Below are 25,717 nucleotides of genomic sequence, written 5' to 3'. Positions count from 1 at the left end.
CTCCCAAGGATGTGGCCTTTGCTTCTGCCCCAGGGTATTGGATGTGGGCTGGGGTGAGGGACCTGTGCAACGCTCTGTCTCAGGGACCTCAGGAGCCTGCACTGGTCCCTGAGCTGGTCCCAACACATGGGGAACAGCAAGACTCCAGAGTTGCTCAGGGAGGGCATGTGGCCACATGGGCAAGGGGGCTCCTGACACTGCATGCTGCCCCCAAGGTGGCCCGGCTTGCCCCCCAGGAGTAGCCAGGCATCACTGGCACAGCTGCCCTGGCTTGCAGTGATGATGCAGATCCATCCCTTGTGGCGCAGGGACACCCATCATGGGGCAAAGATGCTGCTTGTGGGGCAGGGACACATGTTATGGGGCAGGGACACCCCTCACAAGGCACCATGATGCTCCTGCTGTGCCCAGCCACAACTGGCATGCTGAGCCCTGCCATGCCCCACCATACCTGGCCATCCAGCGGGGAGCAGCCCCCCCGGAATATCTCCCAGGCCACCTTCTCCACCATCAGCAGGGCGCTGGGCACCCACAGGCACTCATGGACATGCAGGCTAAGACAAATCCCTTCCCTGGTTGTGCCATATGCCCTGTGCCAAGGGCTGGCCAGGGTACAGCCCAGCGAAGGGGAAGGATGGGGCACCAGGGGACAGAGCACGAGTCTCTCAGTGACACCTTGTATGCCAGGCGGGTGGGCTGAGTTTGCCAGGTCTCAGCTGCAGTGCTGGTGAGCCTCGAGGCAGCAGCCCGGAGCCAGGAGAGGGTGGCTGGAGCCTGGGCAGGACTGGAGGCGGCAACTGAGGAGTTAACTTCCCAGCCTCGCCGCATGAATCTGGAGCTATTAATACTCGCATGCTGGTTTAGCTGTCAGAGCGAGCGGCTGCTCTGCCAGTGAGACAGCCCCGTGGAGCCACAGCTCGCCGACGACACAACTTTTCTCCATGAGCGTGCAGGGCTCCCGGCCTGGCTGCCTGCTTGCTGGACCCTGCCAGACCCTGCCGGATCCTGCCAGACCCTGCCAGAACCCACCTGCTGCAAGCACCTGAGCTGGGGACACTTTCCCTGGCAGCACCGCGGGCACCGTCCTCTGCGCCTGCCAGTCCAGTGCTACATGGGCACTGGGCACCAGAGAGGGGCAGCCGCTTCCCCCAGCACCTGAAGCACTGCAGGGCTTGGCTGGGGCCTCATCCTGCCCTGCTGGACCCCTCGGCCCAGGCAATGCCACCCCAGTCCCCTGCCCACGTCCCCTGAGGAATGGTACTGCCTCCAGCCGGGCTGCGTGATGGGTGCTGGGGTGGCACTGGCCATTGCTTGCCCTGGAGCAAGGGTGACGTGGGATGCTGCACAGCCCTGCGCTGGCTGCCTCCACGCGTGGTGAGCAGCCAGCTCTGGCACTGGCTGCGTGGAGGGCTCTGCAATGCCATGGCCCTGTGTGGGCAAGTGTGAGCCTCCAGCTGCCGACAGCACTGGCGAGGGGAAGGAAGATGACAACACCACTCTGGTGCTGCTTGGCCTGCGGTCCCCTTCGCCTGGGCACAGTGGCTGCCAGAGCTGAGCGATGGATTCCTTCTGCTTCGTCTGCTTCCAGAAAGAGGAGCTGCAACCCCTGCACCTGCACAGGTCAGTGCTGCAATGCCCGGCTGGGTGGCACGCCACTGGTGGGGACACGCTGCAAACCCATGAAGGGCATGGGAGCATGGCACTGAGCTGAGCTGGGGGACAATGCCTGGCATGAGAGCCGCCTGACTTGGCTGTGCCAAAGTTTGCCTTGGAGAAGGTGCATCCTCTCCTGGCTGGAGGAGAGCAGGACCCAGCACTGTGCCGTGCCATGCCATGCCAGGCCACGCTGGTGAGGGGCTGTGTGCCCAGCACACGGGCGCAGACAGCATGTGCTTCCCCAGCAGCAGCTCTCCAGGGCACGGGGCTGGGCATCCCATGCCGTGCTGTGCCGTGCCATGCCGAGTGGTGCCAGTGTGCCCGCGGGAATAGGGCTGTTGGCATCCTGGAGCCATCTTGCCCACTCCTGCTCACCTGAGCGGGGTCCCTGGACGAATGCTGCTCCAGGGCCTTGCTGCTGCCCCTGGGCCAGGGGCTGGCTGGAAAGACAGGGGCCAGGGCTGTTGGGGGGTCCCCAAGGAGGACCCTTGGCTCCCCAAGGCCAAGCCCTCTCAGCAGTGGCACCACCACTTGCCTCCCCCTTCCCCGAAAGCTCGTCTCCCATCCACACTGCTGAGTGGCAGCCAAGGCAAATGTGTCGGTGCCGGAATTAGCCAGGCAGCCGGCAGGGATGCAAGGTGTGAACGCCAGCACATGTCATGCCCAACTGCTCCTCTGTGGCACCGAGCCACTGCCGTCTCCTGTCCCACACCACCATCCTTGGAGCAAAGCAGCTGCCCCGCCATGGCTGGGAGCCCCCCACAAGCACTGGATGACCATGGTGAGGACCTGGGGGGCGGCGGTGCCATGTCAGTGGCGGTGCTGGGCTGGCAGCTAGGCAGGGCTATCAGCTGGGCTGTGGGCATGTGCCAGTCCAGGCAGTCTGTCCTTCCTCATGAATGTGCAAGAAGCCATAGGACTTGTTTTGGTGTAAATCATATTTTTTGGGGCCTCAGTTCCCGTGAGTTGTTGCCCACGAACTTAGTGCTGGTTGGGAAGGCGCTGGGAGATGGAGGGGGGGACCAGGATCCCAGGGATGGAAGACGGGCCTTGGGTGCGGGTGCTGCTGGTTGGAGAGGGGTGCGGAGCATCCCTCGGGCTCCCGTCTTACAGCCCGACCAGAGGCACCCAGCCTGTGCTGCACCACAGGTGGCACGAGTTTGGCGTTCTCAGCCAGAGAGGGGAGCTCCCAGAGTGGCAGTGTGGTGGCCCGAGGTCCTGTGTGGTGGCCATGGCGACGACCCCTCCCTGCGTGGGGGGACAGATACCTGTGGCTTGTCACCAGGGACCTCTCCCAGTCCTGACCCTCTTCAGTGGGGGCTGTGGTGGGTGGGGCTCCCCATCCCCAAACACTCCCCTAGTTGTCAACAAGCCCGTCCCCACCAGCCTTTCCCTGGGCCTGCCTCCAGCCCATGGGGACAGGGCTGTCACTGCCTGCCACCGTTGGCACAGCACCTACTGGGGTGGGCTGCCCCGGGCTTTTGCCTTGGGGTGCCGGCAGAGGGACCCACCGGGTGCTCCCCCTCTGCCACTGACCCACCATCCAGCCCTGGGCCCGTCACCCTGAGCCAGGGGGGTTGCGTGGGCCCACGCACGTGGGTGCTGGAGGCAGCGTGCCTATCCCCGCAGCCTCGCTAGATGGTGCCAGGAGAACGAGCTGCGAGCGGAGGCAGACAGCGGGTGTGCGGTGCCAAGCCCGCCAGGGTGCCGGGGCAGGGCCCATGGCTCTCCCCGTGCTCCCAGTTCAGTCCAGCTTGCTGCTTCGGCTCGGTTGGTGGCAGGATGGGAAATGCTGCAAGCAGGAGCTGCGGGCACAGCTGTGCCATGGCCCCAGGCACTGATTCAGCCACCGTCTGCGGCTGCAGACCTGGATGGGGGATGGGAGCGGGCCAGCGCCATGACTCCATTACACCCCCAAATCTCATCTCCCCCATGAAGAAAGCAGTTGAGCTTCTTTTCAGAAGAAATCCATTCAAAGAAAACCTTTCTCTTTCCTTTCAACCCAGTAGCTGCATAGTCATCATTATGCTCCAGAATCAACACCACTTGGCAAGTCCCCTGCAAGTGGCTGCAGGCAGATGGTGCTGTAGGTCCTGACCCCCTGTGCCGGGGGGGGCCAGCACGGAGGACGCTGTGCCCCCCACCTGGCTGGTTCGGGTCCATCCTATGCCCCCCAGGAGCAGGGGACGGTGCCTAGGGGGGCTGCGGGAGGGGAGACAGCACCCCAACAGCTGCTGGCAGCAGCTCGGCACATCCCCACCACACAGCTGAGCTGCAGGTTGTGCCCCACGGTGCCTGGGCTGTGTCTCCTCCCTGACCTTGAGAGCAGCTGCGGGAATCTTGTCCCTGCAGCCACAGCAGGGGATGGCAGCACACTGCGTGGGGGGACCACCAAGGTGGGGGACGCTTAACCTCCCACCCCAGTGCGCCAGGAATCAGCTCCCACCAGCCCCCTTTCCCTGTGAAATCTCAGGCTGGGCGCGGTCCCCAGGGACCGAGGGGACACCCAGTGCCACAGCATGGGTCGTGCACCCCAGGCTGGTTGTGCAGAGGGGTGCTGGGCAAGCAGCCCTGGCTTCAGGAGACGGACAACGGGCAGCGAAGGTCATGCCAGTGCCTGAACCGAGTGGTGAGGCAGAGTGAAGGGCCAGCCCGAGTGTAGTGGCAGAGCAGGAGGTTTTGGTGCTTGGTGGATGCTATGGGGTTGTGGTGGGGTAACATCCAAATGCAGCTGGGGGACGCCACTGGCAGCTCCCCAGGCAGAGCGCGTCCCCTCCGCTAGCGCTGCGGCTCCCAGCGTGCTCTGCTCCCGCGTCACACTCCCTCCTTCTCTCCCCGCCTGCTCCTTCCCAGCATCCCTGCCAGCATCTTAAGGCAGGTTTTAGCTCATGTCACCAGAGCGTGATGGGCTGTGGATGGCCATGGCACCCCGGCCCATGTGCTATGCAGAGCACGGCCCCTTCGCTCCCACCCTGCCAGTGGGGATCAAGCAACGGCGAAGGGACGAGTGACCTTCTCAGTGAATTTGGAGGGGATCAGGCTTGCTAGAAATATTTTGGGCTTTTCAGGTCATTTCCCTGCCTCCCTCCCTGTCCAAGCGCATCCCCCATGGCACGAGCTGGGATATTCCCTTTCTGAGCAGAAATCCTGGGGGCATTCATGGTCCCTTGCGGAGCCGTGGGCTCATCACATAGTTTGGTATCAAGCTAGGTGATAAACATGTTTGATCCGGCTCTTTTCATCTTGCTAATCTTAAATAGCTATTAATATTCTTTAAGTGCTTTGAAGACCATGAACACAATGCAAACACTATTTGGTGCTATTGGTGTTACTATCATTCAATCTGTGTGTGACCCACGTGCTGGTGATGTGCTGGTCTTCAGCCTGGTGGTCACAGAATGAGCCACTGAGCCCCATGGAGCCCTGCCAAGACCCATGGAACCCCACAGAGCCCTACTGAGCCCCATGGAGGCCCACGGAGTCCTTCTGAGCTCCATGGAGCCCCGCTGAGCCCTGCAGAGCCCCATGGAGCCATGCTGAGCCCCATGAAACCCCATGGAGCCCCACCAAGCCCCACGGAGCCCCATGGAGCCCTGCTGAGCCCCACCAAGCCCCATGGAGCCCTGCTGCAGCCCAGCTTGTCCCTCACCGAGAGCTCAGCCTCTGTGTACCTGGGGCACAGCATAGCCCCATCCTCCAGCACTGGGGTAGTGACACCAGGAGCCAAGCCATGTGCGGGGTGTGGACGTCGTCCCTGCAGCCCCCCACGGCCCCCATGCAGGCTCCCTGGGCACTGGCGCTTCACGCCTGACCTAGAAACAGCCCAGAGCTATAAATAGGGTGAACCAAAGGAGAGCTCAGAGGCGCAGCTCAAAATGCCACAAGCAGGAGGCTGCAGGAGCCAGGGAGCTGCAGCCGGAGGCGGCACGGCAAGGGCAGGCAGGGGAAAGGGAGGGACAGGTGCCTTTTGTGGGTGCTATGGGGAGGGACAAGGCTGGGCCTGCTCCATCCCCAGGGGCCAATGGAGAAGGGCATGCAAGGAAGGCTGCGGTGGCTTTTACCAGCCCATGTCCTGCTTGCGTGGCAGCACAGGAAGCACCCCAGCTCCGCCCTGTCTCCCATACTGTGCCCATTCCCAGCACCATTACCCCTAAGATAGTCTCCTGCCCTCTGCCTCCCCTTTCCCAGCCCCACAGCAGCTGGTCTGAGCACCCAACCAGCACCCATCCAGCACCCATCCAGCATGCCCCAGCTTGCTGGGTCCCTGGGCTCTGGTGACGCAGGGGACAGCATTTCTCCTCTTGTGGCATGCAGATGCACCCATCCCACTGGGGATCATCCATACTTAGAGCATCTGAGCCATGAGCTGTGGCAGGGACAGGTGAGTGGAGAGGGGATTGAGGGGACTGGCAAGCGCTTGTGAGCCACAGCTGCCTCTCCTGCTGCCCAGACCTGAGGCCGGTCGTGCCCCGCATGGCTGCCAGCTGTGAGAAGGGTGGCAAAGTCACAGCAGCGCCTGGCACCGAATAAAAGAGAAGTGTTGGAATGTGATTCAGCCTTTTGCTTTAAAGTCATTCATAAAAAGACTAATTGCTCTGCGCTCTAAACTGGAAGCGGATTAGAGCCGCCAGTGAGTCAGTGGTGACAGCTCCCTGGTGGCGGGGGCTCTGGTAGCAGCAGGACGGCCCCAGTCCCACTGGAGCAGGCACAGCTGGCTTGCACAGCCCACGCAGTGAGTGGGAACAACCCGCCATCACCCCTTGGAGCGCGGGGCAACCCCACGGCTGTGGGTCAGCTCAAAGCAGCATCGCAGGAACAAAGGGACCTGGCGCCCAGCTAAGAGGCAAGGGAGCCCCAAAGCAGACCGTGACCTGTGCTAAAATGTCCCTCCTCAGCCCCGGTGAGCACAAAAGGAAATCCAGAAAGACTAGATATGCACAGGGATGCTCCGAGGAGGAGCATGGTGCCTCCCCCTCGCCTTCCTCCAGGAGAGCTGCCACTGTCCCCTGGGCTGCAGGTGCCGGGGCCCTCCTGGTGCCGGGCTCTGGCATTGCTTGCTGAACGTGTTGCCAAACTTTAACGAGGCTGAAAGGAAGCCCACGTGGCATGTCTGCCTCTGCCAGCTTTCCCTGGCTCGGCCCAAATGGTCCCGCCATTCGTGAGTGTGTGGGGGGAAGCCACACGTCTTGCACGTGTTTAGGAGTGGCGCTTCAGAGGGGCGGGTGGGCATCACCCATGCCAGAGGCGAAGAAATACAAAGTCTTGGAAGGCTCAGGGAGGGCAGGAGCCAGGGAAAGTGCCGACAGCGGGATGTGGCCCTGCATAAGGATGCTTCCAAGGCGTGGTGCCGGTGGCGGTGGACCCTGGGTGCTCCGGGCATCTTTCTTGCTGCACACAAGGACAAGTGGGGTGGCTGACGTGGTCCATGCATGGGTAACTGAAGAGGTACCTGTCCCAGCCTCTGCTCACCTGCATGCCCTGCCCGTGGGGTGGTTCTGCCGGGCTGAACCCTGTAGGGTTCGGAGCTCCGGGGGGCCCCTGCCTCCTGCCCCGGGACAGCCCGCTGCTCCCCGCACCGAGCATCCCCGGTTCCACCCGGCACAAACCCCACCCCCCGCAACCCCCGCGTGGGCCTGAGCTCCCGGGCTGGAGGGGTGCGGTTGTAGGGTGGGGAGCGTGGGAGCGGCGCGGATGGGGAGCGCTCCGCACCCCCGCAGCGCCGCGGGGAACGGCGGCGGACGGAGCCCCCACCGCATCCCGCTCCCCGGGGGCTGCGGGGCGGGGCGCGGGGCGGGGCGGGGGGGCGGTGCTGCCTGCACGGGGGGTTCCGGGGAGAGGAGGGGGATGCAGGGGGGCCGCCCTCCGCTCCGCTCCTCCGGTAGCGGCGGCGGTGGGGCCGCGGCATGAGCCCGGCGGTGCGGGAGGCGAGCTGCGCGGCGCGGCCCCGCACAGGGGGCGGGCGGCGGCTCCTCTGTCTCCCCGAGGACGGGGCGCGGCCGCTCGTCCTACCGGTAAGGGGCGGGGGGCGGCGGGGAGGGGGCGGGGGGGGGGCGCCGGTACCAACCTGCTCCTTTGTGGCGGGGCCGCCCTTTGTCTGCCCGCAGGGAGCGGGGCGGCGGCGGTGGGTCCCCGCCCGCCACAATAGCCAGTACGGTACAACCGGGTGATTTGAGGGCGGGGGGGTTCGCCTCCCGCCGCTCCCCGCAGAGCCGGGGGGGGATCAGCGGGGGATGGGGGTGCTACCCCCCCGGGGGGCTCGGCCCCCTTCCCGGGAGGAGCGCGGGGTCCCTCCCCCGGCCACTGTCACCTGCGCCCCGGCCCTGCGGCTGCGGGGACAAACTCGGGGCCGCGGAGGGAAGCGGCGTGAGTCACAGTTGAAAGGAGTTTTGTGCCGGAGCGGGGCTGGAGCCGGGGGCTGGGGAGGCGCCTGGGGGGCCCTCTGCCTTCCACTTGCTCCGGAGCCGCAGGCGGGGCCGCTTTCAGAAGGAGAAAGGGGTCCCGGTGAATTTTGGGTGGGGGATCTGGAAGGATGCGCTGAGATGGAGGGCGGCTGGATGCAGGGGAAGGGGAGCAGGGAAAGGAGAGCGGGCCAGAGGTGGCCTCGGGGGCAGCTCAGGCCATCTCCCCATACCGTCTCCCCTCGCCGCCGGCGCGGTGCGGGAGCGGGAGCCGGCCTCCAGCCCGCACCAGCCTCTCGCCGGCTGCAGCTCGGGAAGGGGGAGCGTGACCCACTTTCCTCCAGGTCCGGCCTCGCTGGCGCCGTGGCCGCGGGCAGGCGACGCCAGCCGGGAGTCCTGCCGCAGCTTGGGGACGGGTGAGCGGCGTGGGGGGCCGGGGCCGTTTGGTCTCGGCGCCCCTCGGAGCTGGGTCTGGCGCTGGGGTGCCGTCTGCTGGGAGGCGAAGCCTCGGAGCTGCGTGCCCGGGTGCCAAGCCCCTGACCCGCCTGGCGCTCGGCGTGACCGCGGCGTGTTTCTGTACCCTGCCCAGGATGCCGCGGGAGGAGGCTGCCCGGGGGGCTAGGGGGCGAAGGCGCGCAGGGGAGAGGCGGGAGCATGCCCCGCGGTGGGAGCCGGGGGCCACCGGGGCGATGCCCGTGCTGCGGGTTTACAGCAACCCCACCGCATGTAAAGGCCGCGAAGCCCTTGGTGCAGAGATGGGGCTGGTTTTTGCAGCGGGGTGACGTGCCCGCTGCCCCCCAAGAGCAATCGAGAGGGGCCGAGGGTCTGGCTGGCCCTGCCTGCGGGGAATGGGCGGGAGATGGGCAGGTGCCGCTCGGGGCGTTTGTCTTTGCAGATCCCAAACGTGCGATGCCGCCGGCGCTGGTGGAAGAGTTTTGGGAGGGAGATGATGACAGGTTGATGAAACCAATCAAACAATGAAGTAATCATAAAACCCTGGTGCCAGCGGCGAAGGCGGGAGGAGCTGGAGGCTGGAGCAGCTGAGGTCCTAACGAAGCCATCCCGCTTGTCAAGAAAAACCCCGGGAGGCTGAAGTGCTGAAATTCAGCCAAGGTCTTGCCATCGGGGGCCAATGGACAGAGGCAGTGCGGTGCAGACGAGAGCAGGGAAAATCCTGCTGGCAGCTCCGGGAGAGCAGTGCAGAGGGCATGGAGGATGGTGGCGGGAGGGGAGAGCAGCAGCTCCCTGTGGAGTGGCACCACCCGTCCCTTGGGAGGACAGCAAGGGCTGTTGGAGGAGAGAACCTAGGCGCTGCTTTATCTGCTCTTCCCAAATTTTTCTTGCGGAGGCTGTCTGTCAAACCTGAATCCTGGGACCAAAGGCTGAAGAAGCTTGTCACGGGCCTGTGGCTGGGATAGGAGATGGTTCCAGATACAGATGGGTGTGACAGGGCCTGACCCTGCCCCGCGGCTGAGACATCCCCACCAGGAGAGCAGCTCCTGCCTGCTGGGACACCGTGTCCTTCTGGGTGTTTGCCGGCTTTGCCAAAGCTGATCCTGGTGCTGGGCATTCTGCGCTGGTCCAGGCAAGGAGGTGGTATGAGAAACTCTGGATAACTGGGAATTCAGTGCCATCGTGCGGAGAAGTGTCCCAAACTGGGAGCACTGGGAAGCCACCATTGCTGCAGGTGCTTCCGTGGAGGTTTGGTGCTGGTTCAGGTTCGATGAGCAAGCGGCACACAAGCACTTCCCAGTGCATTCGCACTGCCACAGAGCCAGCAAGGGGCGAGAGGATGTGGAGATGTGACCCATCCATTGCCTCTGCGGAGGATGGCCGCTTCTCCTGGGCTGTGGGATGCTGGCAGAGGGACCGTTCCCAAAATGCTCCCTGCCTGCAGCTGCTGGCTGGTTTACCTGTGCTGTGCATGTGCAGATGGCATGACCAGCCACCTGATGGATGGGCTCGGCTTGTCTTGAGCAGCTTTGGATGCCCCTGGGGCAGCGCATGGGTGAAGGGACCCTCTCCCCATCCATATTTTACTGCTCTTGGGTGGGTGGGAGGTGGCCGCTGGCCCCAGTGGAGGGCAGTGCTGCCTGCAGGCAGCCCCCATGCCCAGCCTGACGATGTCCGGATGCAGCGGGTACTGATGGCTCTGAGCCCCCATGAGACGCCTGTTTCCATCCCGTGCCCATAGAGACGTTGGCCTCATTAGGCGAAGGTGCCTTTGCGAGCCATCCCTGGATGCTGGCATGCTGCTGCCCCCGGGAAGTGCAGCTAATAATGCCTTGCACCAGTGCTCTGGTCCCAGCGGCACAGAGGAGATGAGAGGATGTCCCTGGAATGGGGTCATGCAGGAACAGGGGTGGCGGAGCCTGGAAATGGAGCGGGGCTCTAGGAGGCAGTGGCTTGGTGCAGGGCACGGCTGAGACACCGCTTGCCCCCCTTGCTGACCGCCACGCAGGCAGCACCAGGGTGGTGCGGGAGGTGGGGGACTGGGAGCAGGGGTGGTCCCGGCAGGGCCAAGCGCTTGCTTGGAAATTACTTTGCTGGCTCAGCGGGTGGTTTGGAGAAAATAGAGGAGGTTTGGGAGCCGACTGGAGTGCAGAGGGAGTGAGCTCTGGGTGCCCTGGTCTCCAGCCTGCTGGGCTGGGGCTGAGTCAGTGTTACCCGCTAATAACTAAAGCCAATTACATCATAATTAACGAGCATGCTGCTGTCTTAGAGAACGTTGCAGCGGCAGGAGAGTTTGGGGATGGGGGGAAATCAAAGCTCTGCAAAATACACATGGTGCAGCCAGGGCATCCACAGCAGCAGAGCAGCATGTGCCTGTGCCTGCCCTGCTGCCAGGTATTTCTCATTTCTCCCCTCTCTAAAGAGAAATATGAGTCTTGTAGAGACCCTAACGCTGCCCCACATGGTTTTTCCCTTCATCTTCCCAATTCCTTGCCCCAGAGCAGCCCACAGTGCAAGTCCTGGTCCCTTGCCAGGCTTCCAGCATGCTGCCTCGCCGCAGAAACCCCTGTGTTGGGCTGAAACCCTTTTCCTTTGACACTGCTCAATAACCTGGTTGTTTTCCTGACCTGTCTCTGATGTGGCCAGAGGGTTTTTTTTCCCCTTTCCCCTCTTAATTTTCAAGCAGCCTCCTCTGCTGGGTGCCTGGGGCAGCTCTCCTGGGCAGCCTCTGCTCCTCTTGATGAGCTCTTGATGAGTTTGCAATTACTTATTGGCAGAGCCGATGTGCCCAGGGCTGGCTGTGTAGTGGAGCAGCATGTGGAACAGGAGAAAGCATCCCCTTGCAGGGAGCAGTGCTGGGGTGGGAGCAGGTTGGTGGTACCCGGTGAGATGCTGGGCTCTGGATATGGGATGCCGTCCTCCCAGGAGCTGCTCTGCGGTGTTAGGGATGGAGCCAGGGAGGTTTGGGGAGAGGAGCGGCAATTGCTGATGGGAGACGAGTGGCTGCCTATAAATACCTGCCAGGGAGCAAGGAAGAGGTGGGTGGATTATCCTCCTCACTCAATGAGATAAATGGTTCTGAAGCTTAAACACAGAACAATTTTAGTCTGAATAGTAGGAGAAATGGTTCAGGATGCGGAGATGATGGCACAAACTGCCTGTGGTGAGCGGCGGGGTCCTGGTGCTGCTTGGCAGCATCTTTCCTGCCCCTTTGCCGTTGCCTGGGGTCTCGTGCTGTGGGGGCCTTCGCCGGGACTCAGCCAGGATGTGTGTTGTTCCTCCATGCCTCTAAAAGCTCCTTCTTCAAGAACACCTGAAACAACTGAGCTGGGGGACCGTGCACTGGGAGGGCAGTTTGGGCTTCCTTTGGGCGCAGCGCTGGCTCCTCTCCCTGGGTGCTCTGGGGCTGTGCCAGGAAGGCGGGAGAGGAGCTGGTGTGCCAGGAAAAGGCCCCATTTCTGCTCTGGTTTGACCTGATCTGGCACGTGGCTGCACAGGCAGTTGCGTCAGCATGACTGGCATAGGCACAGAAGGCAGCCAAGGACACAGGACCTCGACCCCGGCCATGCCAGGCTGGCAGCGTCTCTTACCGTGTTGGCACTGTCCCCCACTATGTCCCACTGTCCCCCCCCCATCCCCATGAGCGTCCAGAACCAGCTGGAAACAAGCCCTTGCTCCCTCTCCCCACTGCCACCCTGCTTCGCTGCTTACATCAAAACGAACCTGTTTTCAAAAGCATTTCAATTTTTAAGGAATACTTCTGCATTTATGCTGTTTTTGGCCTCGGTGCGCTGGTATTTTGGCCATCTCGCTGTTTGGTTTTCCCTGGCATTGGCATTGGCTCTGTGCTCCTGTTAGCCTTCATGGGATGCGTCACACTGAGCCGGCAGGAATGGCGGCACTGCAGCAGGATCCCGGCAGTGCGTCCCTGGCAGCATCCCTGGCAACACGGCCCCGCACCTGCCCTGCCAACCCACACCGCAGCAGGTTCGCCTGCTCCATAAAGCGCCGCAAATGCAGCAGCCACAGCCCTGGGGTGACTGCGGAAGCCTGGCATGCAGCAGGCAGACAGGCAGGCAGCAGGCAGGGGATGTCATGTGCTGCGACACCCATTTCTGATGGGCGTTTCTCAGTTGCTGGTCGGAAAGGAGCTGCCTGGAAAACCCAACAGGTTTAGCCAAGAGGAAAAGCAAATAGCCTTTGACTTGGAGAGCCCTTTTAAGCAGCTGTCAGTTCTTCGTCTCCTCTATCCCATCCCACCAGCAGTTTTTTTTCTTCAAACCCCAACTTTGCTGACTTGAATAATTGCATTTCAACACCGGTTAATTAAGAGACATTGATGAGCATGATTGTAAATTCAAGTGTAGACAGAATTCTTGCAGGATGCTGGGAGCTGTTTTTAGTCATGCATCCATCGAGCTGCTGCACTGATCCACCTCCACCTCCAGCACCCAGACGCTGAAATGGTGCTCCTCTTCCAGGAGGCCAATAAAACACTATGGAGATGAGCTGCTTTGGAGATCGTATGAGTCAAGCCGTTACATTTTTGGAACATCATGATGGTGAAGTTCCTTTTCTATTTTTTGCCCAACTTCCAAGGGGGGGAAAAAAATGAAGAAGCTGAGCTCTGCTTTGGGATGAGAGGCAGCATGGCGGTGGGAAGAAAGGAGGGAGAGGTTGGAGATCAGGCTCAGCCTTGTTGGGAATGGACTGGAAGGATCCTCGTGCGTTGGGCAGGATTCTGACTCTAGGGTGCTGTGGGTGCTTGGTGGGTCCCTGTGGGGTGTCCAGCACCATTTGCGGTGGCTGTTATAGCCCTTTCATAGCCGTGGCACGGGGCTCAGCCCATGGGTGTCGCCTGGTGCACGTCCTCCGGCACAGCCGCTCTCAGCCTCCATCTTTCGCAGCCGTGGGCTCACCGCCCGCAAAACACCCGTACAGTGTGTTTCGCAGGCGGCGAGCCCACGGCTGCAGCCACTGAGCTCCTGCACCATTTCCCAAGCCGTCTGTGCTCCCGGCTCTGTCCCGGCACTGATCAGACCCCCGGGTGCCATTGGTCCTGGAGGCAAGTGGGATTCATTTTGAGCAGGAGTTCCCCCCCTCCCCCGGTGAGACGCTGCATTAGAAATCTAAATATAAACCAGCGCTCGCTCGGCTGCTGTCCCATGATTTTTGTCAATCTGCTACAAAATCAAAAGCAGCCAGATTTATCTACTGAGGTCCCACTGGCCCTGGGGGGCCCATGTCCCCAGTTGGGGCTTGCTTTGCACAGGGCGGTCGTGCTGTGCTTGCAGCATGGGGTGGGTCAGCGAGGCACCAGGTTTGTCCTCTTGGGGGATGATGGAGGGTGATGCAGTGCCGTGAAGACATCAGAAGAGATCCTGGGGTGGTTTTGCTGCCGTGGTGGTGTGGCGGGTGAGTCCAAGCTCGGCTCTCATTGCGGGGATGGCAGGGGTGAGGAAAAACTGCCGCCGGTTTGTTGGGAATGAGGAACGTCAGTGCTGTCGTCTGTGCACCACTGGCCAGGCTCTCCACCGGAGAGTCCTGTGCCCTGGTAGGGGGAAGCCGAGAGTTGGTGCCGATGGATGATCAGAGGCATATGGCGGAGTGATTTGTTGCAGAGCCATTGCGTGCCACTCAGTGCCAGCGGCATGGCCCTAGCCCTGCTCCAGACCATCGCTGGATTGCAGGCAGACTTGGTTCTGGAGGAGGCTCCAGTGTTCTGCAAAGGTGGGAGGGTGGAGGAGACAGGGCTAGGTCCTGGGGTCCCCACAGGGAACTGCGGCAGCCATGGGGAGCCCCAAAGTGCCTCGGATCCTGTCCTGTGTGGTGGCTGTGAACACACCAGGACAGAGGAAATGTGTGTTTGTGTGTGTGTTTGTGTCCCCACATCCCTGCTCTCCTGGTTCTGCCATGCCCCAAGCCCTCACTTTGCCCCCAGACACCCCCCGATGCCGGAGGCGCAGGGGCCACTGAACCTCCGGCCCTGCCCCACATGGCTGCAGCCCCTCTGGAGGCCGGAGCACCCTCTCCAGAGTCAGGGTTGGTGACTCCCACCCCCTTGGGACAGAGGGGTGGCATGCAGCAGGTGTTGCTCAGCACCGCCCTGAGCAGCCCAGTGCCCCTTTGCAAGGCCCCGTGGCTCCCAGCCCCAGGATGGGATGGGATGGGACAGGGTGCGGTGGCTTTGCAGCAGCCACCGAAAGCGGTGACATGCCTCTGCCTTGCAGTGCAGCCATGAGCGCGGGTTCGATTGAGCAAGAGCCATCGCGCAAGCTGGCCTGCTGCGGGGTGCCCCTCATCACTGAGGACATGCAGTCCCTGGCCATCCGCACCCTCTCAGGCACCGACATCAGCAAGCACTACGACCTCATCCGTGAGCTTGGCAAGGGCACCTATGGCAAGGTGGACCTGGTGTCCCACAAAAGCACAGGTGAGGGGAGCTGGGGGGGGGGGGCAGGGGACGCAGCTGTGCTGGGAGCAGGGTGCCTGGCACATCCCAGCTGTGCCCTGGGCTCACACCTATCCCCTGCCCCCCGCAGGCACCAAGATGGCCCTGAAGTTCGTCAACAAGAGCAAGACAAAGCTGAAGAACTTCCTGCGGGAGTTCAGCATCACCAACACACTTTCCTCCAGCCCCTTCATCATCAAGGTCTTTGACGTGGTCTTCGAGACTGAGGACTGCTATGTCTTCGCTCAGGAGTATGCCCCTGGCGGGGACCTCTTTGACATCATTCCGCCACAGGTGGGAGCCCCCACACCCTCATGGGAGCCTTTTTGGGCTGTGGGGGTCTGGGGGCTCATTATTCCCAGGGCACTGAGCAAAGCTGCCGCTGTGCTAAGGTGGCCATGTGGGAAGAGGCCCCATGTGCTGGGACAGGGTATCCCTGTATGACTAATCCCCCACCAAAAGAACCTACAAGCAAGTATGGGACCCATCAGCCATCCCCTGGGTGGCCTAAGAGTCATCAGCCATCCCTAGGATGACCTGGGACCCATCAGCCATCCCCTGGGTGGCCTAAGAGTCATCACCCATCCCTAGGATGACCTGGAACCCATCAGCCATCCCCTGGGTGGCCTGAGAGTCATCATCCATCCCTAGGATGACCTGGGACACATCACCTGTCCCTTGGATGGCCCAAGAGTCATCATCCATCCCTAGGATGACCTGGGACACATCACCTGTCCCTTGGATGGCCTGAGACCCATCGCCTATCCCTTGGGTGGCCTTGGACCCATCATCTATCCCCTGGAGGTCCTAAGACCCATCACCCACCACCTATCTCCCTGCCACAGAGAGCACCCTAGATGAAAGCAGCCACAACTGTGTCGGATGTGTAATGACCTACAGATATGGTGGTTCCCAAGCTGGGTGGGATTACCACAGGGTTTGGTGGCGGGTGGCTGATGCTGTGTCCCCACGCCCACAGGTGGGGCTCCCCGAGGAGCTGGTGAAGCGCTGTGTGCAGCAGCTGGGCCTGGCCCTTGACTACATGCACAGCAAGAGCCTGGTGCACCGGGACATCAAACCGGAGAACGTCCTGCTCTTCGACCGTGACTGCCGCCGCGTCAAACTGGCTGACTTTGGCATGACCCGCAAGGTGGGCTGCCGGGTCAAGCGCATCAGTGGTACCATCCCCTACACGGCGCCCGAGGTCTGCCAAGCCGGCCGGGCAGAGGGCTTCACTGTGGACACCAGCATCGATGTCTGGGCTTTTGGGGTGCTCATCTTCTGTGTCCTCACCGGTAACTTCCCCTGGGAGGCCGCGGCAGCTTCCGACGCCTTCTTTGAGGAGTTTGTACGGTGGCAGAAGGGGCGGCTGGGGGGGCTGCCCTCGCAGTGGCGGCGCTTCACGGACAGCGCCCTGCGCATGTTCCAGCGCTTGCTGGCCCTCGACCCCGAGAAGCGCTGTCCTGTCAAGGAGGTCTTCTACTTCATCAAGTGTGACCTGATGGCCGAGGTGCGACGCCGACCCTCCTACCGCTCCCGCAAGCACGCCGGGGACAAGCTCCCGGCCGGTCCCCATCGCCACGAGGCAGCCGGCTCCTGCACCCCTGCCCCGCTCAAGAGGACTGTCCTGACTGAAGGGAGCGGATCCCACGGCTCTGAGCCAAGCGTGGCCCCCCCGGGGACGGCGAGCAGGACAGATGGACGGCAGGACAAAGGCAAAGGGCAGATGGTCCTGGCCACAGCAATAGAGATCTGTGTCTGACGGCGTCAGGGTGGCACGTGGTGGCCTGTCCCCCTGCCTCGGAGACAGGACTTGGGCGGGGGAGGGGTTGCTCGTGGTGGTGCTGCGAGCCAGGACCAGGCTCCAGGTCTCCCAAAGCAAAAAATAGAGAAGAAACAAAAACGAAGAGGAAAAGGACAAAACTGGTTGCGCTCTGTAGCACCAAGGATGCTGATTCTCCCAACCCGGCTGGGTGAGGCCCGAGGCAGGAGCCCGGCCAAGGGCACCACTTGCTGCCAGGGAGGATGTTGGTGCCCCTGGCCCCTGCCATGGCCATGGTGCCCCCAGCCCCTGCCACGGCCATGCTGCCCCCTCCAAGGCTCCCACCATGGTGGCATGAAGAGGAGTCTCCCAATACAGGGAGGAAGAGCCTGGGGGAGCTGTGTGGGTAGGGGCCACCGGGGCGAGGGAAGGCCGATGACCCCGCACCGTGGAGGAGGCCTTTGAAGAGATTTGCGTGGGAGGTGATTTGCCCCCTTCCACAGGTCCCTGCCCTGCTGGTGGGGACTGGGAGGGGATGGGGAGACAGGTGCTGGGCCAGTGATGGAGAGCCAGGGGGTCGCCGGCAGCCCAGGACCCCTGCCTCCCTGCTGCGGGAGGTGCTGGCAGCCATCGATGTAGCAAGTGTCCGTCTGTGTGTCATTGTGCGTCCCTGCCACTGGCAGCCCCCGTCCCCCTGCCCTGCTCTGCTGGGCAGCTGTGTACCAGCCCCAGACCCCTGGCTGGAGGGACTGGTCTCCTCCCAGCCGGGAGCTGTGCTCCAGGCTCGGGCTGGTGGTCGCAGTGCCAGCTGTCGAATGGGTTGGAAGCTCGGGGACGGGCTGGCTTTGCCATTGTGGCGTCCCCTTGTCCCCTCTGCCGACTTTTTGTACCCAGGGACTGGAAAAGGTGGTGGTGGCACATCTCCAGGGCAGGACCTGAGGAGCAGGTGAGGGGTCTTCAAGTGGCCTCCTGAAGGTCCCCATGGCTCTCTGTGCTGGCCCCATCACCCTCCTTGCTGTCACTCCTTCCCCAAACCCTGGTTCCTCTTGCCTGGGGGTGGCGGGGAGGAGGCAGTGGGGTAAATCGCCCCAGGGCTGGCTGCAGCGAGGGGAGGTGGTGGTGGTGGCAGGAGCCGCTGGTGGCCCCTTAGTGACAAGGTCATGGGCTGGGGGGGGGTCACAACCCCCCCTCCTGGTTTTGGCACCCAGGGCAGCAGGGGTTCACCCCACTGCTGGGTTGGGGAGGCTGGGGGACACCCCAAGGCAGCAGCACCCAAGCCCTGGCACGGTTTGGGCTTCCCTCCCATTGGGTGGGCACCGTGGGGACCCCCCTTGTCCCCACAATTCCTCCACAAAGGGCTATAACGCTATTTCAGCAGCAGCAGCAGCAGTTTACACAGGAGGCGGGCACCTGGCTGGACCCCCCGCCACCGCCGCTGCCCCCCCGTCCCCGTGGCACCCACCCCTGCCCGCTGCCCGCCCGCCATGCCAGGGCCGAGGGCTGGTTTTAGAAGTAGCATTGCCCCGATGTAGAGATGCTAGGCGTGGTTTTTTCTCCTTTTTGCCTTAGGTCCCTCAATGTCCTCAATCTTTCGTGCAATAATGTAGATAAGGGATCCCGACTGCCCCCAGGAGGGCTTGGTTGTACCTCTCCAGGCAGTCTGTCACGCAGCGGGGTGCCTGGGTGTGATTTCTGTTCCCGTCAAGGTTGCTGTGTTGGTAGGTTGTTGGGTTTTTATTTCCAATTCCCTTGGCTGTTGGGTTTCGGACCTTCTTCCCGTAGGAGAGGCTGTAGTGTCACAGATGTTACCTCAGTTTGTCACTGTTGAAAATTATAAAAAAATCTCAAACCCTAAAACCGTAAAAAAATTACAAAATACATAGTTATAAAAGCAACAAAAAAAATCTCAATGGCAAAGACTTTTTCTTTGATAAAATAAATGTGATGCTGCTTGTGCAGCCACAGGTGGGTGGGGGGCACTGCCTTTCTGCGCCATGGCCTTGGGGCTCCCTCTCCCCCCATTTTTACACCATCCCTCGATGCCTGGCTGCTGTGGCACCCCAGGGTAGGAGGGAAGGGGAGCGTGGAGCAGCACCCATGGGTGGGGGGAACAAAACCCCCGTCCGTGCAGCCCCCTCTAAACAGGCAGGGCTGCCTGATGCCAAATGTATTCCAGCCACATCCGCAGGCTAATTTCAATTTCCTGGTAATTATGCAAATGAATGTGGATTTAATTAAGGGCGGATTTCATTAAAGTATTCTTGGGGAAATGAGAACAGGGTGGGGGAGAGCAATGAGGAGGAAGAGGCAGGGAAGGAGAGATGAAGGCAGCACCTGCCCTGGAAGATAAATGGCTGCAGGGGATGCCGATGGGCTGGCAACCCATTCCTTGGGAGCGGGGTCCTGCCTGCTCCCTGCCGTCGTCCCCCATGGTAGGAGGGCACAGGGTGCCCAGCCCAGAGGCAGGGGGCTGCGTGGGACTGGCGTGCGGTGTGGCTGGGGGCAGGATCTGGGATGGACCCCAGGAAGATGCGGCAGCAGCTCCTCCAGTGCATCTCTGTCCTCACTCCAGGGATGAGGGCAGCAGGCAGCAAGCCTTGTTCAGCTGCTGACTTCAGCAGCGAAGGCTTTCATCTCCTTTCCCTTCTCATCAGGGCAGGGAAAGCATTTCTTTATCGCATGATTTTTTTTTTTTCTTCCTCCAGCTAAAAATACAGATTTGGCCGTGTGAAAAGGTCTAGGAAATCAATGTCATTGTCACCAGGCACTGGCTGGAAGGACCCTCCCCTCCCTGATCGCAGACAAAAAAGGAAACACTGCCATTTGACATCTTTGAAACGAACCGCTTGGGTTGCTTTCAGCTGAACTGTCTTTAATTCAAAGTGAAATGGCTAATTTTATCCCAGCAAGGTTGGGGATGCTGAGAGCCCGTCAGTGCCGGGAGGGCGGGGGCTGCTTGTCTCCAGGTGAAACCTTCAGACCCAAAAAATCACGGCAAAAGCAGCGGCTCAGCAAAGCCATCACCTGCCCACGTCCCCTCTGAGTTTGGTGCCGGCTTTGGCTGGGAAGGCGGCCACACCAGTGCTGCAGCTGCTGACCTTGCGCAGTCCCCGAGAGATGGATAAGCAGCACAGGCACTGCTCTGAAAGAAAAGAACTAATAGATTTGTGCAGATCTTTGAGCCAGCCACGAGGCCCGAGGGAAGAGGCACAGGGTGCCAGGTGGGAAAGCAGTGTCAGTGCTGGATACGGGATGGGTGCGGCAGGTCCATCCCCATCAGGGCCCCATAAAACCAGATCCTTCCCAAGCTGGGAAGGCCAGGAGGCCCTGGCCGTGATACTCAGCAAAACCTGCCCACCTCCAATTTCATCCGGCTCTTAATTCCTGGACCTGAATTTTGCCCACTTTTGCTTAGAGATGCTGAGTGAACCACTGCAGCCCCAGCTAAAATACTGGAGGTTGAGAGTAAAAATAACTGTGAATGATCTGCTTGTTTGGATCACAAGCAATCAATGACAAGCCAGCACTGCCAAAAAAACCCCCAACCCCAAACAAGCCCTTTAAAAGGAAGCATTTTGCCACCAAGATGCTGCCTTAGCACCCTGATGATTCAGGAGGGGCTGCAGGATGAGGCCCACTGCAGGTATTCCCATGCATCCTGAGCCAGGAGAGGAGCGCAGGATCTGGGCTGCCGGCGGCTTCCCCATCTGCTGCGCGGAGACATCAGGGGGACGCGAGCCCGATGTGGCAAGAGTATTCATTAAATGTGCTTCTTAGGGCTGATCCGCTTTCAAGAGTTTCCAAAAATAGCAACAACACCGAGCTGAGCTGGGCGTTGGAAGGAAATGTGACTCATGTGCTACCCAGCGCCTGAGCAAAATCGGACGAGCTGGAGGCCGCTGCACAAAACGAGCCACCTGAGTGAGAGCTTGAGCCGCTGCTCAGGGATGCTGCCGACAATGGCGTCTGCTTTAGGACACACGAGGGCATCCTGATGCCCTTTCCGGCAGCTGCAGAGCTGCCTACAGAGGGGGTGCAGCTTGTGCTTGTCCCCTGCCTGTCCTCTCCACAGGGCCCCTCCACTGCCTGCGTTTACAGCTGCCAGAGAGATGACGGACAGATGTCAGTCAAAGCCTGATGGCCTGAGAGGGCCCCTGCGGGTACAAGCTGCCAGAGCCAGGCAGGAAAAGCTGTCCTGAGGTGGGGAAGAATGCAGCCCCATGCCACGTGGGATGGTTCAGCAGGGCCATGGCTAGTGGCAGAAGGGAGAGGTGACCTTGTGTGGCAGATCCAGCCCCCTTTGGACAAAGGAAGAGCAGAGCTGGCTGCACCTCCCATCCCATCCCCTCTCCTGGGCAGGTCCCTTCTTGGTGGAAACAGCCCCATGAGCATCCCCCAGGGAACGGCTCTGGGCCAAACTCTGCCAGGTGTCAACTGCCTTTACTCCAGCCTTAGCTGGCTGGGAAGATTTTGGCACAGGGTAGAGGAAGGCAGGAAGCTGCCAGCATTTCCAACTTGGCTGTGTGCTCCCTGCAGCAGGTTTGGACACATTTTTTCACCCAAAGGTGTTTCTTCCTGTGGAAAACCCAGTGTTTTTCACCAGGGTGTTTTTGCTGAAAAATGGGTGGGTTTGTCAGCTTTCTGATTGCAATTCTTGGGTACAGCGAGGTGCCAGGGCCCGGGGAGGTGACAAGGAGCACACCCAGCCCTGCACACCCCCCCGCCACCCGAATGGTTGGGAATTAAGGCTCCGGCTCCGCAGGCCTCCCACGTTGCCATGACAACCGCAGCATCCCAGCCTCAGCAAGGATGGGAGATCTCTGCCGTCCCCACCACTGCTTTGCCCAGACATGGCTCAGGATGCCAGCACAGGCAGAGGAAGCACCTCTGCCCTCAGGCCCAGCTGCCAGCTCAGGGTGCCACGGGCAGCACCCCAAGCCCACGGCTGAGCATAAGGTGCTATTTACAGTGGCTCCTAGGTGCTAGTCCACGGACCTCCTGATTTAGGCCTTCCTTCACATTCCTCTGAAAGCCACAGGGCTGGTGGCGCCATGAGAAGCTTTTGTTTCTCACGTGAGGATCTGCCCACTCAAACACCCTCTGCAGCCAAGCAGCGTGTGCTATACCCGAGCTGACACACAATTTGCACCGCTGCAGGCAGGTCTCTCCCCAGCCGCCTGGCTGCAAAGCTCCTGCCTGCTCTGGCTTGCTGGGTCCCAGCCCACAGAGCATCCTTCTGCTAGACACAATGTCCCCAGGCTTCCCCCAAACCCCTCCTGTCCTCCCTGGGGGGAACAGGGTGGGTCGTGAGCTCCTGGATCCCTTCTCCCCCAGTCACTCCAGCTTTTGAGGCAGAGAAGCCACCAGAATCTTTGGGACCAGCGTTACCCCATGCTAATTAGAGCATCATCATGGGTGGCTCTTGCTCTTGGCAGCCTCGCAAGACCTCAGCTCTCAGACTGATGAGATCCTGAGCTAAACCCTCACTGACATCGGTAGCACTGGGCTGGGGAGAAATTAAGCTCCTCACCCCAGAGGCTGCTATACCTCCAGAAAGGTCTCATTTGAAAAGCATTAATACAAGATTAATAGAGGCTTTAACAAACAGTGAATCAACTGCTAATGGAGCCCAACTTGTAAGCCATCTGTAACACCTCAGGGGCTTAAAGCCATCCAGAACATGTCTGGAACATGCTTAAAATGGACGTTAAACACCTTGTAGCTCTGAAGACACCGCATTGGAAAGAAACTTTAGCATAAAAGATTGCAAGTGAGACAGGAGGACTGCCTCATCCCTCCAGCTTCTTGAGAGAGGGTTTAATTTATAGTCCCTCAACCTCCTCTTCTCCAGACTGAAGAAGGTCCAGCTTCCTCAGTCTCTGCTGGACTCACTCCAGCTTGTGATATGTGTGCAGTCACTCAAGGGACTGACCCTTCCCCAGCCTGGTTGAGGAGCACTGCAAGGACCCTGTCCCAAGGACCAAGGTCTACTTTCAAAGCCTTGTCTCCTCCAGACAGGGCACCACGGTGTACTGCTCTGCAGAGCTCCTCGGCCACATCTGCCCTCATGGGCATTGCTTGCCAAGGCTGGCCAGGATAACTTGTACATAGCAGGACTGACTGGCTGACCCACAAAGATGCCTGGGACACTCGCTTGGCTTCAAATCCAAGTGGCCTTCAATATTTGGAGGCTGCCAGACGTGCTGAGGCTGCCAAAGCTGAGGCTTTGGAGGCTGGGCATCAGGATATGGTCTGTGCTTGTCTGAGAAGTTCAGTAACAGATATCCAGAAGACAGTGGTAGTCTAGTGGTCTTTAATTTGCTTCCTAGAGCTACTGTTCAGTATGCTTAGGTCCATGTGTTTAGATATCTCCCCTTGGTGGAGAGGAGCAGCTCTGCAGTACTCAGGGACACTTTGGTTGGCATTGGCTCTAGCTGCTTGAAGCAGACCAGGATTCTCTGCTTGCAGGGTCACAAACTGACCATCTTGGCCAGCTTCCAGGCTTCCCAAGGGATGCTGGATCTTGTGGAAGGACAGGCATGGAGTCAGAGACTGGAACCAGCAGAACAGTCACATTAGCCTTCCAGCGAACTCCTTGCAGCATGAAGTATCCAGCTCTTAGTCATTACCCAGCTTTCAACTGGAGACAACCCACAGCCATTTTTGGGAGCCACTTGTTCATGCCAAAGTGTTCTCTGCTCTACCATGGAGTAAGCCCAGTCCACTGCAGACCAGATCTGCAGGTCCAAACAACCGCTCCACAGCTCTCATGTTGACATTCCCTCACCAGCCTGCTTTGAGAGAGCATCAGCATCTCAGCGCACAGCCACAAACAGCTCAGGATCTTCTACCAGAGCTCTGGAAAGGATGAGTCCCACACGCAAAGTCACTACTCAGAGCATAGAAATAAAGCTATCTTGCAGTAAGAGCTTCACAGCCGTGTGAGTGCCTGCAGCTGTGTGGCATGAGCTAAATGCATTCTTCATGCCCCAGGCAGTGGCTGCCAGCTGAGGGCTAACATGCAGCTGAGGCAGAGGGGCAGGGACATCCATTCTGCCCTGCCCTGCTCCATCCTTCCCTCTCTAAGTCAGTTTAAGAAGTCTCCCATATTTCAGCCCCAGACAGGTCAGCCAGGACACTGCAGCACAGAGATCTCTGTTGGATCAGCACTAGCAGCATAAGAGGGTATGCAGACTGCACAGGTTGCTTCAGTCCAGAGTCAGCATACGTGGAGCATCACCCACAGCGGAGGAAGGTCTTGGCTAAACTGGTCACAAGCAGGTCCACTGGAGCCACCTGAGGGTCCCGACCAGCTGTGGCAAACCGGTGATCTAGCTGGAGACAAGATCTTTCATCTTCAAAATCATCTCTGAAAGCTCACAAAGACCTCAGGAGGCTCCTGATGTCTGGAAAATGGCAAACATCACACAGGTCTTCAAGGAGGAGGACTCCAGGGGGTCAGTTCAAGAGTTAATCTCATATATTCACCTGGCAAAGCAGCCAGGCCCAGCCCAAATAGATGTGGGGACCTCTCCTGTGGGACCTGGGGGTGTGATGGCTTTACATGCTGGAGTGAAGATGGATGAAGATAGACACACCGACCAACCCTGCAGCCCCTCTGCTGAGCTCCCCAGGAACTCTTGAAGCACCAGCAGCCCCCAGCTTAACCCTGGGCCACATGAAACCATCCAGACAGAGCCTCTGCCCTGCTGTAACAGAGCAAACCCATCCACTTTTTGGGACAGGGAGCTGTGTTGCTGTTGGGTCATGGCCACACCGGGGCCAGGTGAAGCCTCAGAAGGCACTGCCAGCGCCAGTCTCCTGCATGACCCACTTAGAGCAGTTCAAAGAGCTCCCAGTGCACCAGGCTGGTGTTTCTGCCTGAGCCATCCCCTGTTCCAACCAGTTTAATTACCCACATCTGAGTCATCCCCAGCCCTGCTTTATCAAAGCTTGCAGCCTTGCAGACAAACTGCCCTTTGTCCTCCTCCAGCCCTTGTTGATGGGGAATTGCCAAGCACCAATTAATCAGCAGCTCCTGCTGTGAGGGGCCTGGGAGATGGTGCCCCAGGAAGATAGAAATCAAGGAACAGAGAGGGGCCACTGCCCGCCTGATGGGACAGAGCTGGGAGTAGAGCCTGGGTCCTGATCCAGCCCCAGGAAGGTGATGGGGGGGCACACACTTCACCTGGCAAGGACCAGCCACCACCCCTGCCATACCCACATCCCGGTCACTGGCCTCACTAATTCCCAAAAACATTTCAGCTCTCTGACATGGCCAGTGGTGCAGTGGTCCACCAAGCCCTCTAGATCCAGAGACACCTGGAAATCCAACAGTAGCAGCTCTCGGCCAAGAGGGAGGTGCTCACGGCTATGCCAGCTAAAGCCAGGCAAATATCTGTGGGCATGGAATCTGTGCGGACCAAGGTCATCCAGCCCGGCGAGGATGGCCAATCCAGCAACAGCTCCAGCAGGTCCATCAGCTCCTTCTGCTTCCCGAGCCAGCCACGGGCCTCCACGCCCAATTTCTAGGCCGTGTCTATGCGGTTCATAGGGAGGGCAGTAAATCCTGTTTGCCATGCAGTGATTTTCAGGCTGACAGGTCTGAGCGGTGAGGTGAGACATCCCTGGTGCTCAAGCAGGGCTTATGTGCATAGGGCTAGAGCAGAAACAATTTTTTCTGAGTGAATGTAAGTGTTAAGAAAAAAAAAAAGAATAAGAATTATTCTGGCCCAAATCAAATCCACATGTTGGTGTTAGGGGGTTGTTTCAATTCCAGGTGTTGCTTGTTTTCAAACCTGCTTAATACAGCAGAACTAAGGTTGATGTGGGACATAAAAGTGAAATACCCACAACTTTTGCTTGATGATTAATTTTATTTTGGGGTTTTCCTTAATTTGGGGAAGGGGGGGAGTGGAAGAGTCCGTGTGGCCAGATTGCAAAATCTCTGAGCAGCTGCTGAGTCTGCACTGGTGGCTGAAAGAGGCTCAGCAGGGA

General features: G+C 60.1%; 1 protein-coding gene across 3 annotated transcripts; it reads left to right on the top strand.

The window, feature by feature from the left end:
• Positions 1 to 1,532: 1,532 nt before the first annotated feature.
• Positions 1,533 to 18,646, top strand: SBK1 (SH3 domain binding kinase 1). 3 transcript variants are annotated; one of them, XM_064462128.1, is made up of 4 exons: positions 1,533 to 1,620; positions 14,738 to 14,940; positions 15,050 to 15,252; positions 15,938 to 18,646. In XM_064462128.1, the coding sequence occupies exons 1-4, from the start codon at positions 1,559 to 1,561 to the stop codon at positions 16,718 to 16,720; spliced, it is 1,251 nt and encodes a 416-aa protein (XP_064318198.1). In that variant the 5' UTR covers positions 1,533 to 1,558; the 3' UTR covers positions 16,721 to 18,646. The 3 variants fall into 3 exon arrangements, with proteins under 3 accessions (XP_064318198.1, XP_064318195.1, XP_064318197.1); XM_064462125.1 differs by lacking the exon at positions 1,533 to 1,620 and adding an exon at positions 7,502 to 7,667 and having other exon boundaries at positions 15,938 to 18,644; XM_064462127.1 differs by lacking the exon at positions 1,533 to 1,620 and having other exon boundaries at positions 14,688 to 14,940; positions 15,938 to 18,644.
• Positions 18,647 to 25,717: the final 7,071 nt, after the last annotated feature.

Source organism: Phalacrocorax carbo, chromosome 10 (genome assembly GCF_963921805.1).
Source record: "Phalacrocorax carbo chromosome 10, bPhaCar2.1, whole genome shotgun sequence".
In the NCBI taxonomy this organism is placed as follows: domain Eukaryota; kingdom Metazoa; phylum Chordata; class Aves; order Suliformes; family Phalacrocoracidae; genus Phalacrocorax; species Phalacrocorax carbo.
This window is presented reverse-complemented; position numbering and strand designations above follow the sequence as displayed.

Coding starts and splice junctions, on each gene's coding strand:
- SBK1 (XM_064462128.1), top strand. CDS start 1,559: ATGGATTCCTTCTGCTTCGTCTGCTTCCAGAAAGAGGAGCTGCAACCC. Junction 14,941..15,049: donor GGTGTCCCACAAAAGCACAG/GTGAGGGGAGCT, acceptor TGCCCCCCGCAG/GCACCAAGATGGCCCTGAAG. Junction 15,253..15,937: donor TTGACATCATTCCGCCACAG/GTGGGAGCCCCC, acceptor CCACGCCCACAG/GTGGGGCTCCCCGAGGAGCT.